General features: G+C 39.5%; 1 protein-coding gene across 3 annotated transcripts; it reads right to left on the bottom strand.

The window, feature by feature from the left end:
- Nucleotides 1-325: 325 nt before the first annotated feature.
- clic5b (chloride intracellular channel 5b) lies at nt 326-13372 on the bottom strand. 3 transcript variants are annotated; one of them, XM_027028288.3, is made up of 7 exons: nt 13239-13372; nt 12316-13053; nt 4730-4839; nt 4436-4561; nt 4101-4207; nt 3637-3818; nt 331-3407 (listed from the first exon to the last, which is right to left on the bottom strand). In XM_027028288.3, exons 2-7 carry the CDS (start codon nt 12832-12834, stop codon nt 3243-3245), a joined length of 1209 nt encoding a protein of 402 aa, XP_026884089.2. In that variant the 5' UTR covers nt 12835-13053; nt 13239-13372; the 3' UTR covers nt 331-3242. The 3 variants fall into 3 exon arrangements, with proteins under 3 accessions (XP_081574362.1, XP_081574361.1, XP_026884089.2); XM_081718236.1 differs by lacking the exons at nt 12316-13053; nt 13239-13372 and adding an exon at nt 7038-7331 and having other exon boundaries at nt 326-3407; nt 4730-4856; XM_081718235.1 differs by lacking the exons at nt 12316-13053; nt 13239-13372 and adding an exon at nt 7038-7333 and having other exon boundaries at nt 327-3407.
- Nucleotides 13373-18116: the final 4744 nt, after the last annotated feature.

The following is an 18116-nucleotide window of genomic DNA, read 5'->3' on the forward strand; positions in this document are numbered from 1 at the left end:
AGGCCTCCATGGAATTATAAATGACAATCCACTGTTTCACCAGGGTGAAATACCTAAATGCTCTCCTTATTGACCAGGGGATCCTAAGTACAACAAAGCCTAAAAAACCAACAGGCATAAAACATTTTAGTGAGTCTCTTCCTGATCTCACTGGCCTGTTAATCATTTTACACTGTAGTAATAATGTCTGACTTACAGGCTATATTTAATTGATCATTTAGTAATTTTTTAAAAGAAAACACACATTAAGATGCCTTAAGCTCTTTATTATGCATTAAGACTTTGCGTTTGGCATGGCGGGCAGATTGAGTCTTAAATGGCACCATCTGCTGGCCATGCTAAATAAATGCATCAGGCAACATTTTATTTTTATATACTGTCACACATAGGGGCCCACAACTCTGCTCCTTGAGCGTTACAGCACTGCACTTTGTATTGTTTTTTCACTGGATGATACTGTGTGTCACTGTGGTCCTGCAGAATTCCATCCCTAGCTTACAGTAAGAACTGCACATCAGCACTACATTAACTAGACTTAACGTGAGCAAAGCTGGTGTTCTAGGAAAAGGAAAAGAATCCCATGCTATGAGTAACACTTATTAACATAACCTGCCAGTGTAGCACATCACTTTATAAAGCGCCCACTGACAAGCCCCACGCTTCCATGCTCTGTCCAAGGACTCGCTTAAGACGGACTCCCCACAACAGACAAGACTCCCAGCACAGCTCACAGAAAACCTTGGCATAGCACCCGGCACTGGTGCGTAATAAAGAAGTCATGAATGAGTCACACACCATTAAACCATTTAGCCATTATCACTGTGCCCATGAGCAAGTCCACTAGGTCACATCTGTCTGAGTAATGCTGTACATAGCTGGTCCTGTGCCCTGAGCCTCCCTCCCCGTGTTAAAATCAGAATCTTACAATAATCAGCACTCCAGTGAGGGTAACTGTACACAAATAGCCAAGTTGAAATTGGATAGAAATGGCAAACAAAGAACTTCTTTGACCACTGAAACTTAAAAGCTATCACTATTTCCAGGCTATCACATTTGTGGCAAGTGACCTCACTGAAAAACAAATAACTGTAATAAAATGTGTATTTCACACTCTCATCCATATGGTTCTCACTGGTTGAACGTCACAGTCTAACGGCGCTATGTCTATGTACACACAAGCAGTCAATTAATAAAAGCCAGAAGGTATGAAAAGAGTAGATCTGAGGAATGTCTCCTTGAATGCACAGATCTTTACTAGTTGTGGATCACTTGAGTGGGTGCCAGCAGATTAGAGTTACAGTCCTGGATCAGCGTGAGACATGTTTGACATTAATGCCCCACTGTATATTATATTGCGTGGAGAATGTTGAATGTGGGCGCCGAGATCCAAGGCATAGAATGTTTAAGAACTAATTACGAAACAGCAAGGCACAAGTCCTGCACATATTTTCTTACTTGTGTGTAAAAACATGGCAGGCTTCATTTATTTTCCCGCTCTGTTATTTCTGGATGGGGCTTGCTTCGGGTAAATAGTCCTGCTCCCTATTGTAAATCTGATGGGCGCAGGACTTTTGAGTGAGGCTCTTTTGAGGAAAAATCGAGACGGGTTGGACGGGTTTTTCCACCCTAATGAGAGAGTAGAGGAGAGGCAGGAAGCTTTGATCCAGGGCCGGGAAACCCATGTTTAAATCTGTTAGCGGTCATCACTCTCCCTAGCCCGGGGGTTGAGAGAACAGATCAAAGTTTCTTCATTCTTAATGGACAATGAACTGCAGGGAGATCCCAGTTGAAACGGAGGCTGGTTCTGTCTGACTGCTCTGTTTTATCTGATGTTAAGTATTCTATCCGCGTCCCACACCACAAGACGTTTTTAGCCCATGCAAATAAATTCTACATTTTCAACCACATGCATTATGGGTCATCATTCAATTATAATATAGAAGATCCATTTGCTTCTATATGACGTACACCCCCCCACCCGCATATAATTGCATTAATTAACAAAAAAATAGTACATAGGGAAAATGAAATAATGCAAGTAGAATTGTGAAAATATTATTTTAATCGTAGAGGTTGGTGCAGGATGGGCCTCTGGCGCCTTACTCTCGTTTCATATCAAACGTTAGTCCAAGCCACACAAGGGAGGTGAGTTGTGTGAGGAGCGATGCTGTGGTGGAGTGTGCTGTTCCAGCACTGCCCAGAGCAGAGGAAGAGCCCTGGAGAGGAGCCCAGCCACATCACCTTCCTCTGCTTAAGAGCACTACTGGGGGTCATCAATCTTCTTTGCTGCACCACTCAATTTAATCAGACATAATTTAGGTCAGGACTAAATCTTTTGGGGAGATATATCTGCTGATGAAGAGATAAGTTAAAAGCCAGTGTGATAAAATGCGTTTTGTCGGAACAGCTGAAAGAAGAGGGGTGAAAGCTACTTGAAGCAAAATGAAAATATACTGTATATGGAATGCTTTATGTTTAATATTTTGGGTGGGAACCTCTAAATGAAGGCATGTGTCTTGAATAATCTGTTTACTTTCATAAAGAAGTTGACTGGAGACAAACTGCTTTGAATGTTTAAAAGAATAACATTTAAACAGCTTGAGTTCAGAAACAGCCCAGTGAAAATTTGATTTGTTCAGTGCTTGAGGTTTTTGTTCTTCGTTCATTTTACCCTGCTGCTCACAATTGTTCCTTTCTGTTTGCATAAAGCATGAATTGTCATTAAGACACAAATTAAGCACTAATATACATCATTATGCTCAGCAAAACCATTCAAGAGTCCTGAAAATCATCAGTACAATACTATTTTATATTCAAACTAATCAGTGGATACTGTTTTAAGCAATCAAGCTTATATGAAAATTATGTTATAATTTGAATGCAAAAGGCAACATCCTTAAATTATATGACATTAACTAGTGTAGATAGAGAATCTAGTGATATTAATGACGGAAATAAATAGAGGAAAAACAACTCATCAGTAAAAAAATGCATCTAGCCAAGGTGGACGATAGTGTAGACACAACCATTGCAGGGGAACGAGACTTCCCTGACCCAGAATGGCACCATCCAATTTCTTTCTTTTGTGGGACCAGCGATCAGAGAGGAATTCTGGTGATCAAAGTGGTCCAAGCCAAGCCGAGCCAAACTATTTATATAGCATAAATCCTAGCGCACCGCTTCAGATCCATTTGGGCCTGTGTTGGTAAAGTCTTATTCCTCTGATAGTTGTGTCACAGGCTTTACTTGGTCAGCCTCTTAGCCACATCCTGATAGGCCAGCTCAATCTCTTTGTCGGCGGCGCAGGTGTTGGTGAACTCGTCTCGCGTGTATGCACTGTTTAAGTAGCGCCACACTGCCTTCATGTCTGAGGGGATGTCAAAGTTGCGATACTTCTTGGCGACGACCTAAGATGCCGTAGAAGAAAGCAGAATCAGTGGGCGATAGAATAATGCCTCATCCTGTCTGAACACAGTGTAAACTCCAGTATTAGACTGACAACTACACGGGTTATATTTGACACCGTTGGAGCGACAGCAGTCTGAGTTTCTCGGCCTGTCAGGGGAACATCATGGGGAACATCACGGTGATGCGGCTGCCTCGTTTCTACCCTCGCCCGCGAGCCGAGCGCCTCACCTTGACGATGTGGAGTTTTGGCAGCAGATTGCAGTCTGCCAGCGTGAGCTCGTTCCCATCCAGGAACTTGCGGATGGAGTTCTTTTCTTCCTCCATGCTGTCTGCATCTATCTCATCAGGCAGAGGGCTGTTCAGGTACTCATCCAACTTCCACAGGGCCTTCGTCAGGTTGTTCTCCAACCCTGCCACAGCCAAGGTTGTACAGTATAATGTTTGTTCATTAGTAAATGCTAAAAATGTTTTAAAAAATAAAAAAGGGTAATAACTAAGCAACAAAAAAGCCATCTGACATTATTTATACTCATTTAAATAATTGTAAATGTTTGAATCCGGTGGAATATTATATTCAGAACAATAAAGAGGTGATGTCGTGTCTTAGGTTTTTAATATATTGCTAGGAGAGTTTTGGCATACCAGCATTACATCCATTCATATAATCAAGTGATCCAGTTTGACATTTCTACCTCTATTGGCATCTGGCCTGGTGTTTTTGATGTAAGCTGAGAACTTTGCAAATATGTCAATCCCTGCTGTGTTGGACTCCCTGTGCCTGGCTGCCAGTTTGGGGTATCTAAGGAACACAGGGAACAGAATCCAGAGTATTTACTAGCACTCTGCAGCTCCTTTAGGCAAATACCAAATGTCATTTAATTCTATTCCTAACACTATTCAAAGTATAGTTTGAAGTAATAGAAGTATTGAGGCTGGGCGTTTGCTTTGCAGTCACGCCTATAAAGATTATGTACAATATATGTTACAAAAACCATACACTGCCCATGCAAAAGCCATATGAACTTACTTTGGTGGTGCCAACGCTTCCTCTAGGAACTCCTCAATCTTATTAATGTCTGTCTTGACCTCACCATTGAAGGTAAGGAAAGGAGGATGGGTTCCCGGTGCCAGATTATGCAAGTCAGCTGGCTTCCTGAAGAAAAAAAAATCAAATAAAATGAATATTAGAAAAGCTCTCAGAGAGTCTGTAGAATAAGTGTGTGGCTGAGCACTGTATCGCACATGATGCATCGTAAAAGTGAAACAGGCTCGTAGCTCAGTCTATGCTTCTCACAACATGTGATGTGAGACGGAACTTCACCTCTTCAGGTCCACGGTAGTGACGTTGAAGACAACGCCTTTGAGCCAGAGTATCATGAAGAGGCGCTGAGAGAACGGACAGTTCCCGATGCTCTCGCCATCACAGCCGGCCTGCGAACCGCACAGCACTGAGTAACATGATACAGTGGCAGCGTCACTATTTAGTCACCACAACCGCACTTGAGTCAGAACAGGTCATGAGCCACAAAAGGATGCAAAAGGTCAATGAATAAACCTCAGCATGGTGTGACCCGTGCTGTCGTAACATTTAGCACGTTTGCTGTCGTTCCAGTGTGTGACAGAAACTAAGGGGAAAAAAAAAAAAAGCATCACACTGCCCTCTGCTGACAACATCACACGTCATCTCAGGACTATTCCTCTAAAAATAATGGAGTCAAAGGCATTGCAGTTAGGTTTTAAAAACGTAATGGTACTGTCAAATGAGCAGAAAAAGCACAGATCGACAGAAGACAATGCAGAAGCAGACACAGCAGCATCAGCCCTGGAGCATTTCGACACAGTCTTCTGTCATCATGTCATGATAGCTGTTTTACATGACGGAAACTATTTGATTGGGTAATTGTAGATAGGAAATGCATACATTAAAACATATATGAAAATACAGTGAGAGTGCATGGGGGGTGGGGCTGTCACAATCACACTACTTTACCTCTGTGTTGAAAGATCAGGTGTCTAAACACCATGGCATGGGCAACAGGGGACTAGCTATAAAAAGTTTGTCATGTGATCTAATATCCAGGCAATATGAAGTACAAATATTGTTGATATCACAGATGAACATAAATAAAATTGTAAAAAAAAAAATTAAAAAAACACAACAACAGTGAGATAATATTTATTGCCTTGGTTATCATCTACTTCGATTGACAGCTGTCCTGTACGCACACACACACACACACACACACACACACACACACACACACACACACACACACACTCACTCTCTCTCTCTCTCTATCTATCTACTCAATATGGCTGCCTCATTCACTGACACCTGAAATTTACATTATAGCTCATCTGCTTTTTTTTTATTACTGAATGCAACTGTAATTCTGCATCAAATTAATTATTTGTTTCTCTTTCCTTAAAAATATTTCTCCTGATATCTGATCCAGCATTTATTTATTTTTTGCTGATATTGACCGGATTTCGATATGCGGTATTGGATCGGTGCGATCGCTAATTACAAGTACCTATATGAGGCATGCAACTACACTTAATAGTTTTGTATGGCACTAAACTTAATCGTAATTGTCAATCTATGACATCTTTCACAAAATAAAAACAGAAAAAAGTAATTAACACATCCAACATACTCAAAGACCAGAGTATGACGGATGAAAAATTAATCCATTGGCTACAACAACCAGCTGAGTAAGGCAGTATGTAAATAACCACTATGTTGCTCACACAGGACTCTCCCAATTCTGGAAAGAATACAACTGCGGTCCCAGCACCATGCCTATTTAACAATAACACACAGCTGACAATAGAGGATCAAGGTCTAGAACAGACAGGACAGCAGGCCAGTTGGGCATAGTAAGCAGCACGCTTTCGCTGAGGTTGAAGGCCTAAAAGGAAAGGCTTGGAGTAGACAGTTTAAGAAATGAGCAAGTTAGAATGACACTGCTAATGATGTATAGATGTAACTGGCTAATATGTGCAAAGAGCTGAGATATTTGTTCAGTGTGTGTGTGTGTGTGTGTGTGTGTGTGTGTGTGTGTGTGTGATCCCATTTGGCACTCTTTCTGGGAACCAAGTGATCCAACATAAGCTTCAGATAATGAGCTAATAAAGTATGTGTGCATGCATATGTGTGCTGTTGGTTGCATTCTCTGTAGGCAAACGTCTCTTTCCTGTGCATCAGTACCTCATTAGCTGTGTGTTCCTCCACCTGCTACACTCTCAGAGGACGCTTATACAACACCAATGCAAAAATACCAAATCAACGAGCATGGCTGCATTACACTTTAAAAAGTAAGACATCCGCAGTGCTTCATATACAAAAGTAAAGCACAACATTTGCAGGCTCTTAACAGCGTACAACAGTACTAAATACTTTTCAGTGATCAAGATCTAAATGTTTTTTATTTGTGTGTGTTTTAACTGCTTTCCTCTATCGTGCGGCTGGACCTGGGTTGTGTGTGCTGCTGTAACTCTATAGCAACTATTGTATTACAGCCTTTCCAGGCACATCCAAAACGGGTAGAACATGAGCTAGTTATGTACCTTCCTTGCAAATGCAACGTTCATATACATTTTTCCAATGTCATTTCTCTCTAACTTACCTTCACAAACAGTTCAATATCTGGGTCCCGGGCCCCGCTATTTGAAGCTAGATCAGTCATTATAGGCAATTATTCTTGATCCAAATGACCGAGAAAAGTCCATGCCAGAGACACCCCAAGCCCTGAGCCCTACATCTTCCCTTGCCTGACCTAGCTCCTGAATGGCGAGCCTGGTGAGCTACAGTAAAACTCCCGGTGCCCCGCGGTTGATTGGCAGGCTCCAGCAGCAGGTAGCTTGAGATGAACGATGGGCCAGGTGAGAGGGGAGAGATCTGGTTCTCCCTCACGCCAAGAGGGATGCAGTGAAGAGAGAGAAGAGGTGTGAAGCTTTGCCGGGGGAGGAGCTTCCCCCCCCTCCCCCCCACCGCATATGAGGCCTGCGATGTGCTTGGGCCAAAACCTCGGCTACAGAACGCCACCTAGGGGAGCGCAGCAGAGCATCACCTAGGGGAGAGCAGCATCACCTAGGGGAGAGCAGCATCACCTAGGGGAGAGCAGCATCACCTAGGGGAGAGCAGCATCTCCAGCCAACAAGCTGAGAGACCTACATAGCAATCTCTGTCAGGCCAGCAGCGGTTTTTGATGGCGGGTGAATGTGGGTTTCAGAAAGTCTCAGTATGACACTTCATAAAGGGATCAGGAGGTACAGCACAGATAAGTCTTCTGTAACAGTGGACAGTGACTTGTATGCACTTTGTCTAATAAATAAGTCACCTTTCTAAAGAGAACAAACACTAAACAAAGATTGAGCAAACACCAGGAAAGGTAAAAAAGCTATTTGAAATTCCAGCAGCAACAACAATGGTTTAAACAACACCATTCACATTATCAAAGAATTTTTGAACAAAAGATATACCACTTAAAAGAGGTGAACTATTGCTCTCACTGAAGGCGTTCTGTGGTTGCATACCAACTAGAATACAAAACGTAGTACATTTTCTCCATGCGTAACTGTAACACTGTCCTGGCCCAGAAAGCATGAGTAGCGGAATGAGCTGCATCCATTTTTAATAGGCCCAAACACACACACACACACACACACACACACACACACACACACTGAACTGTGGCAGGCAACGGTCGCTTATAGTCGATGAACTTCGGAAGCCCTGGGCAACAAGATTCCCTCCTAAATATTTGATGACATGGCTTTGGTTTTAGCATGAGAATAGTCTTTCAATGTTTTCTGAAAAAAGCTTATATGGAAAATTCAAGCAAGATAACTCGAAAATATATTTATCCCACTGGTGATACCAGCCATCTTTTTACTGCCAGTAAGTAAGTTTCACCTGTTTATGATAATACCTCTCCTACCTGTGATTGTAAGCCAAAAACACATTGCTAGCATGGCATATAATTAGTGAAATTAAATCAAAAATAATGGAGAGTATTAATGTTTCCATTATACCAGATTGGTTTATAATGCCAAAGATAAGCAGTGCGTTTCTTGGTTAATATCCTCACACATATCTTTAAAGTTAGAAAATATAATATAGTTAATGGATGTGGGAAAGACGTTTTGCTAACAGAATACTCTGTAGACCTACCTAAAGGGAAACAAGCTAATGCAATGCAAAAACAGGTTAAACAGCTCCCTCTACTGTCAGAAGACTAAAACCTTAAACATGTCCCAAGCAGTGCAATTCTGCACATACCATTGCTGCATTGTGAAGAATGCAGAGGTACAGAGGTACGACCACTGAGGTAGTTATTAACCAGTGTCATTCCTGGATGAGAGGATTTATTGAACTTTGACATTGGCTATGCTTACAAAATTGACTAGAGTGGTACTACATACACAGACTTCTAGACAGTATGACTAAAACATTACTAAAATATATTTACATTTAAACACTCAAAAAACATTTCATTTCAATATGTAATGGTATTCTTCAGAATGCCTTGAATGCTGCATTATATGCAATTATGTTAAACTGAATCAAGAAATTATTTGAACCAATAACATGGTTAAAAAAGTGCAAGTCCTAGATCTTCGATAAAGTTTCTCGTATGTCCAGTGGACTCTGAATGGAAAAATGTGTTACTGTGTGACACAACAGTCATGTCAGTAGTAGTAAATCTTTAGACAGTATGGTAGGTTAACAGAGGTGTAAATCATACATTTTGATTCATTTATAATTCTGAAGGAAAAAAATTAAATGCATTGTGAAATATAAATTTTCCTGTTATTTGATTTGATCATATTCTTTGGTAAAAAAAAAAAAAAAAAAAAAAAAAGGGATTACTTTTAACTGCTAGAAGCTGAACCTCATTTGACTTGTAGGCCTGCTCACCTCTGCCATGCTCTGCTCCTTTAATGAGTGGACTAAAAGCACACTGGGGTTCTGGATTTAATGGATTTTTATGTTTAAAATCATTTTTAGAATTTTGTATTGACCAAAAAAAAATGTATGTAGAATTTAAGTCATTATAATCATTTCTATCATTCCAAAATCGAAGATGAATTGCCAGCTTCTGATATGTTTTTCCCAGCTTCCATGGTCTGCATTTTCCCTGCCGTGTGTATTCTAGTTCCATGCCCCTCGATTGATTGCTCTCACCTGTCCCTTGTTTCTAGTCTTGTTAAATTCATGTATTTAAACCCTGCCCTGGGCCTGTGTCTTGGCTGTTCATTGTGTTTGGTGGCTGTATGAAAGCCTGTGTGTTTCAAAGCCGTCGTTTACGTTAGCCTGTTTTGTTTTCCTAGCCTCCGTGTTTCCTAGCCTATGTTAGAGCATGCTTCCCTTGTTTGCCTTCAAGTGTTTGTTTGTTTATAATCCCCATATTGGCTCTATGACCCTGGACTACCCTTACGACTACTCGCTCTTCTCCGCACGTGCGTCCGCCTCCTTACCGCTCACCATTACGCAATCCTGTTCAACATACATATGCAGATGATGCATAGATAACATAATAAACGCATTCATTTGTGAGTTGTAATAACAACTGTTAATATTAAGAAAGTGCTTATGTGGTAGAAAGTGCAGTTGTGTCATATTCCTTCTCTGGATAGGCTGACAGAAACATGACAGGGTTCTTTTTCACCACGTGGATGCACAAATCAAACGGGCTTTGGAATTGTCACGTTACAGAGTTCACTGCTTAGTGTTCTCCTCCCTGCACATTGAAGCACTTGACATGACTAGTTAGCAAAGATGTGCTTTCAGACATATATAGCAGAAAAGACGGTGTAGTCTTCACCTTCCAAACCTTATTCTGGAATACAAGGGTTATTCTGGCACTAGCTGAATTCTGTAGTTATTTATAACTGAAAATAAAGGCAATCCAGATTTAGCATAGACTTACACAGTTTTTATGCATGGAGGAGAAGAGGATACCTATATAGGGCAGCTGAGAATCAATGGGCACGTATTCTCACAACTTCTCACAATATGATGCACATATAAATCATACTGCATATTCATGATGGTAACCTAGTTAATGTACTATTCATATTTAATTTAGAATGTTTTGGAAATATATAATAAATGGCAACTTTCCACAAATTTGCCTATCTAAATGTGTAAGCACCTATTATCATCCTAAACTAACATATGTGCTTTAATACTTGTGATATGACACACATGGTACCTCAGCTACAACCTTGAATTTCAGTAGGTCATTTCAGAATGCAACAAATATTTTAATCTATTAGACAGGCTAGAAGGCTATTTAACAGTACAAGAAATTAAGAACAGCCTAAAAAAGTAAAAACATGGTTGTTTTTCCCCTTGTCCATGAATTTGTTCGTCAGTTAGAGCAGCATGCTGAGGAAATAATAACAGATAATTATTTTTAAAATGGACTTACTGTACAGTAATGCAATTCTAGATTACATGTAGTTAAATTACACAGAGCTGCATGGTCAAGCATTAGGTTTTTTGCCAGTCAGTAAAGTTGTGGGTATTCTGTGAGGCCCATAAATGCATCATTATAGTGCTACAAATGTGTTTGTGCTGCAACATTCTATGATAACGCTCATCTTTTTATAACAGTGATGTTTTATGACAACAAGTGAAAATGAAATGGTTGCGAAATCATATCCACCATTTTTATTAAGTGTAGAAAATCATTGTCTGTCTTGTTGTGTGTTCTAATGTATTCACAACAACTGCCATATTCATATGTTAGATTAATGTCACTGTGTAAAAGCTATGGTCATGATTTTTATTCTCCCTTCATAGCCAAGCCCAAATGTTGATCTACACTAGCCCAAGTAGCACTGCTCTCATATAAGTCTGGTAGTGACATTTAATTGGCACCAACTTTTTAAAAATACTTTTTTTTATATACAAATACTGCTTTAAGTTCTTAGGAAACTGTAAACAATGGTAATAAATGTCCTAATACTCCAGTTTAGCCTAGTCCTAGGGCTTCCTCTTCAACCCAACATGCACTCCACTGCCAATCACTGTTGTTCAATCAGCAAAGTGACCCCCTCATGTACACTGTAATGTACATTGTAATGCCCCTCTATCAAAAAGCAAAGAGAGCACATGGATTCATTTACACGAGCGTGGAGTTCACCCTTGTTTCCATGACAGCACAGTTACTGGTGAATGATTAAGCCTTTTTGATAGGTCATGATGAAACATATGCCACAGTCAGAACATGAGGGAATCAGATATAGACCCTCTACATACCAAATGTGCACTTTGCTTTCCCAGTTTTCCTCAGACAACTTCAAACTTAAATGTCACTACACTACAATGGCCAGCTGTGCACTGGCACAGTGATGTTGCATAAAACTGGTCTTAATCCAATTTGTACTGGAAAACAGTCTGGTAACAAAGTACCTTGAGAAAAGAATAATTGAGAAAACTGGTCAACTGACTGGGAACCTCCTTGCCATGGTATTCTGGATGTCATATCCTGTCAGAATACTCACCAAATGAGCCACTAAACAGAAGACACATGTCTGGATATTCCTGTCCTTAGTTTTATTTGTATACTCAATATGGGGAAGATAGGTTTCTGTACTATGCTGTCAAATAAGATACAGAAAACAGCTATTTCACACTCTTCAACTGTATATTATATCATGGCATAATCTAGATGGATTAAGCAATGATTATCATTAACTCTGCCATGAAACCACACCTACATGACCTTCAGTCTGCATGTTAAGGTTGAAAGGTCATTTTTACGATAATTATCCCTATTTCTGAACATTAACCTCACAAAGAAACATTTGCAACTTTTCCATTTTCTCCTCGCCACACTCCAGCAAACGACCCCTCTTTTGTTTAATGGAACGGTATCTACTGTTCAACTTTACCTTGACAAAGAGAGAAATCTCATCTTGAGTGGGGTCGGCCACTTTCTCTTCAACCACACTGTTTTCCACCGTTTTGAGGCTGTAGTCAACTACTTCTTCTGGCTCAGCAGGTGTGCTTGCTTCCAGCGTGTAGGCCATAATCATGCCGTCCTCGGCGACGTCTCCGCGCACTGGCAACGCCGGGCCATCGCAAGGGTCGTCATACCGCAGGGAGGAAGATGAGGATGACCGTCCGGAGGAGGCTACATCGCCGTTGATTTCGGCAGGAGCGCCGCTGAAGGAACAGCCCTCTACCCCGTGTGTAGTGTTCATGTAGTCCGGAGATGCTCTGTCGGCTTTATTAATAGTTGCGTAATCTTCAATTTCACTGTAAAACGCTTCTTTAACTGAAGTGTCGTTAAACTCATCTTGATTCTCATACATAACCACAGCAGGGTTCACCAGCTCGTCAGACGGCTTTTCGTATACGTTTCCCTCGTCGATTTTTTCATAAATATTTTCCTCTGCGATTTCCGCCATTCTTGAAGACTTTTTTTTGCGCGTATACGACAAACCTGGCTAAGGCGTGCGGAGATGTCCTCCAAGAACGGCCTCTTGTGGGGAATGGGTACCTGCTCCTGCTGCGCACGTCCCGGCGATAACGCAGAAGCGAACTTTGTTCTCTGGTCATGTCATTCCAGTGTGAGCAAACAACAGCAACAGGTCTGCTCGGATGGCATGGGCTTCCTCAGTCAATGTCTGAGAAAAAGAAAAAAGGTTATGCTAAACTTCGTCTATAGGTTTCTTGTCCACAAGTTATTAAACAACCTCGTGGATGTTTAATTAACTTGTAACTAATGTATAGTGAAATTATAAGTTGAAGAACATTTTACATGCGTTAGAAAACCATACACACGTTAAAGAAAAACGGTGGTAAACCATACTCTATAGTAGATCCTGATGCCTAGCCATGCTCTTTTAGAGTAGAGGGTAGTATAGCTGGACTTTTGAATGGAAGTGAGCTGTATGTGTAACCACATAAGCCTAAGGGACACATACCATTCAGCTGCAGGAACACATTGCGTTCGCTCCCAGAATTTACTAGATGCTCCTTTATAAACAACTTTTTTGATGGGAACCTGAAGAGTCACCCGCCCGAAGTCACATTTAGCCTGTAAATAATTCATAACATTTATGGCTAGGTAAGTTAACTTGTGAGCAAATATGGTCATTAATATGCAAATATATTAACTTGTCACAATAAAACACCCCTTAACTTCAGCGTTTGAACAATTCGGTTGCGCTTTACACTCTGTGTATTTTACGTCGTGTGGATTGGTAAATGTGGTCCAAAATAACAGAATAAAAACTCGTAGGTCTACTGGCAGGTGTTAAACAGATGTATAACAGCAGAATTATAATAATTATTTATATTTAAATATGACTATTTAAACATTTTCCTAAATTAGTTCACATATATTGTTTATTACATATACTTTGCGGTCAAAATCATAAAATATTTTTTTAATGTTATTAAAAACAGGCTTTCCTCATCGTAAACTTATTTCCTGGTAAATTCTAATGATATTTTATATGTAACGCAATCTGCAGAAAAGTATGATTTCTCTACCCTGGAACTGATGTGGTGGAAATATTGTCTGCAAATATTTCTAATTGCAGCAAAAAATAAATAAATAATTCTTTTACAATTAAAAGGTTTTTAAAAAATTATAGCATTCATTCATTTCTGAAAGATAATACTATAAATGTTTCTATTATATAGATTTCCAGTTCAGTAGCACAAACAACAAACCATTTTAAATCTTTATCCCATATACTCATATGTAGTTTTCTTTAAAAAGTCTTTTTAACTTAAAACCAATAGAAGGCATAGCCATGTTCATCCTTTATGGCTTTACTTATGCAAATGAGCAAAAATGGGTGTAAGAGCGGGTTCTTTCACCAGCGTCACTCTCAGTACCATGTGCATTTCTTCACTTTTTCAGAAGTCTGATATCCCATAGAATATGGTGTTAAAATATGCCACTCATATTTACATCATCTTTTTCTAGAAAAAACAGTGACTTGCCGGACTACATTGTGTCTCCATATAAAGCTTAGCCTTATGCTAGTAAAACTATGCTAGAGGATGTCATGATCGGATGCCTTCAAGCTAGAGGCCTAGACAGGGAGTCAATATAGGAAAATCAGTATACATAAAAATAGGTTATGCTATGATGTTTTTGTTATTACTAAGTTCAGAATTTTGTGCTAATTTTAATACATTTTGAAAAAGCACTAAAATGAGCATTTTAAGACAGCAAGTCAAGAGGACATTAAGTGATGTTCAGTCAGTGCCAGTAGAGAAAAGGGCCTCGAGGTTTTTTTTCCTTTTCTCTTGAACTGAAGAGACTTGTGAAGTTGAGCCATACTTGTGAAACAGCGCAACATTTCACCACTGCCTGCAGGTAGCAGGGCTGATCCATTTTAAGCTTTGCAACAGGCAAGAGGATTTTAAATCTGATGCTGGCCCCTACAGGAAGCCATTCAAAGTAACGCAGCAGCACAATGATGTGGGAGAACTCAGACAGATTGAATAAAAGTAATACAGCTGATTCTGGATCAGCTACAACTACAAGGACTTATTTTCATGGGCACACATGCAATAAATGTTTAGCAATGTCTCCTCTTCTTGTAGGGTGCCCAGTGAACCTTTCGAGCTTGGTCCATGATTTTGCAGGAATATCACAAAGCTGCAATATCAAATCTCAGATCATGGAAAGAATGGCATATATTTTCCTCCAACAACTCCCTGGGAGTTTTTAAACGATTACTTGCCACTTGTTACTTATTTTTACTTGTTTCGGACTATTCGTATAATGTCTTGATATTTTCTAAGACTTTTGTAAGGTTCACTTCACGCACCTAATATTAAGGGGGGGGGGGGGGGGGGGTCGCTTAAATACTTTTATCCAGCCACTTGGGGGCGTCATGCAACCGTGAGTAGGGATCCGCTTGGATTTCGGCAGCCGCAAACCGAGGAAATTAATAGAAATATACACCGTTCAAAATATGAACTCGTCTGTACACTTTTATTCAAGACTCTTTAACTAATTCGATAACAATTTAATAATTAGCTATATATAAAGTAATAAATATAACCCAAAACAAGAAAGGGCTGGGACACATGTTTAAATAAAAAGTGAAAACAATGATTGGTAAATTCTTCGACCTGCTATACTCTCAACAATACAACAGCACATTTAATGTTTTCCCTCATGGATTGCTTTTTTTTAAATATATATATATATATATATATATATATATATATATATATATATATATATATATATATATATATACAATTAAAATTTTGATTCATGCAATATTTCGAAAAAAGAGTTGGAACAGTAACCATCTTCCACTTTGTAATGGTGCCATTTTCACAATAGCCAATACGTTTAGGGACTGAGGGCACCAAATGGAATGTTTCAGGTGTAATTTTGTCCTATTCCTCCTGTAAACAAGTCTTAAGGTGTGCAACAGTACAGGATCTTTGTTGTTATAGTTTGCATTTAAATCGCACCACACATTCTGTTTGCAGGTCGTGACTCCAGGCTTTGTACACTTTACAATATGTGCAGAATGTGGTTTTGCATTGTCTTGTTGAAATATGCATGGGTGTCCCTGGAAAAGATGCCATCTTGAAGGCAGCATATGTTGCTCTGAAATCTCTACGCACTTCAGCATTAATGGGGTCGTCACAGAAGTGCAAGTTACCTTTGCCAAGGACACGGTAACTGTATACCATGGCAGACCCTGGACTTGTTACTTGTAAAACTCTGGATGTCCTTTGGTTCAGAGCACAAAGTGTCCATTTCTTCAAAAAAAGACTTGAAATATTGATTTGTCTGACCACATCACACATTTCCACTCTGCGATGGTCCATAGCAGATGCTTCTGAGCGCAGTGAAGTCAACATTGCTTTTGCATGGTTAACATACAGTTAACACAAGACTTTCTTTTGGAACAGTAAAGCATTAACTGGCAATTGTGGATGTAACTACATATTGTAGTGCTTGATAAAGGTTTGCCAAAGTAATCCATGAACCCATGTGAATATATCGATTATAGATTAGTGGCGGTGTCGTCAGAGAGATCGGGGGTCACAGTTATTCAGTTTAGGCATGTGTCCTTGCCCTTTACGCACTGGAATTCCTCCTGATTATTTTAATCTATTAATTATGCTATGTACTGTAGACGGTGAAATAACCAAATCCCCTCCTAGCATTCTTCCAGGAACAATTTATAACAATATTCTCACGCGTTGTTGTCGTCAAAGTGGTGATCCTTAGCCCTTGTTTGCTCCTGAGGGGCTAGGCCTCCCCTGGATGCTACTTTTGTACCAAATCATGATTACAATCACTTGTTGACATACTAGCCCTAAATAACCCCTGACCCCACTTGTTTTGGAATGTGTTGCATGCCTGAATGGCAGGAATGTATGAATATTTACAAATGAAATGAAAGCTCACCAGAAAAACATGAAATCTCTTTTGTTCATACTGTCTGCAATGAAAGTCAAAATACATATAGAAATTACTGCATTCTTTTTAAATTTGCATTCTCCATACTGACCCAACTTTTTCTGATTTTGGGGTTGTATGTATCAGACACCCAAAAAGTATTTTTAGATGCTTAATTACTATTTCAACTATAACTTATAAATACTGTACTGAAAGTATCTGAAAGTACCACTTTAAGATTTGATATGGAATATCAAATACAAGGCATTCTAGATATTATTATAACACCTTTCTTAATGCAATACAGTTCTCTGTCATTTTGCTCATGTACACTGAACATCATCCTGGAGATATCTAAAATTTCTAAAAGTTGTAACACATCTTACGAATAATGTTAATAATAAAATGTTGCTCATTTGAAGATGAACTATGTCCTATTATTTACTTTATCATAGCCTATAACGTTGCATGCATTTCTTGCCCAGAAACTCTAGATGTGCCCACCACCTCAGGTAATTCAGGTAAAGGGGTAGGCCTCACTAAAACCAGGAGAGCTTCTTGTGGTATCCAGATATAGCACACGGATATTCTGATACTGATTGCACACTACAGCATCACATAATAAACTTCCATAATGTAGTGGTGCAGTGCCTAGTCAATTTTTTTTCCCCTAATCACAGGTTGTGTTGCAAAAGTAGTAACAGATCTTTTCCTGAAGAACATGTATTAGGAGCAGCTGTAGTGAGATGAGTTTTGATATGTGCTGATCTCAGGTTGGTTATGTGTCATTTGTAATTAAATTTGAACAATGACATCTCTGTAAAACTGAGATGAGCTCAGAGTGTTATATATCACTGCACAAGAACAGCTTCCTGGAATAACACTTGTAACCACCAACAGGTTATAGACATTTATTTTATTACACTAAAAGTAGAAACTATAGACTTTAACTGCAAATTGGTTGTTCATACCAATATATCCATATCAGTTGTTTGCCTTCATCACATAGAACTGTTTACCAGCATATTTGATAATACTATGTATATCACATAGAACTGTTTACCAGCATATTTGATAATACTATGTATATCACATAGAACTGTTTACCAGCATATTTGATAATAATATGTATATCACATAGAACTGTTTACCAGCATATTTGATAATAATATGTATATCACATAGCCTGCACTGCAACTCTTCCTTTGTCCGCTTCATATATTTTCTCTCTCTCTCTCTCTCTCTCTCTCTCTCTCTCTCTCTCTCTCTCTCTCTCTCTCTCTCTCTCTGAACTGG

The sequence above is a fragment of the Electrophorus electricus genome, chromosome 7 (genome assembly GCF_041902795.1).
Source record: "Electrophorus electricus isolate QZ-2024a chromosome 7, ASM4190279v1, whole genome shotgun sequence".
Lineage (NCBI taxonomy): Eukaryota > Metazoa > Chordata > Actinopteri > Gymnotiformes > Gymnotidae > Electrophorus > Electrophorus electricus.

Bases quoted from the DNA above. Each gene is read 5' to 3' on its own strand.
- clic5b (XM_027028288.3), bottom strand. From the start codon at position 12,834: ATGGCGGAAATCGCAGAGGAAAATATTTATGAAAAAATCGACGAGGGA. The intron at 4,562-4,729 runs GTGAAGTTCCGT...TTTTTTCTTCAG, and splicing joins ACTACCGTGGACCTGAAGAG to GAAGCCAGCTGACTTGCATA. The intron at 3,819-4,100 runs GTAGAAATGTCA...TGGCTGTGGCAG, and splicing joins CAGGCCAGATGCCAATAGAG to GGTTGGAGAACAACCTGACG.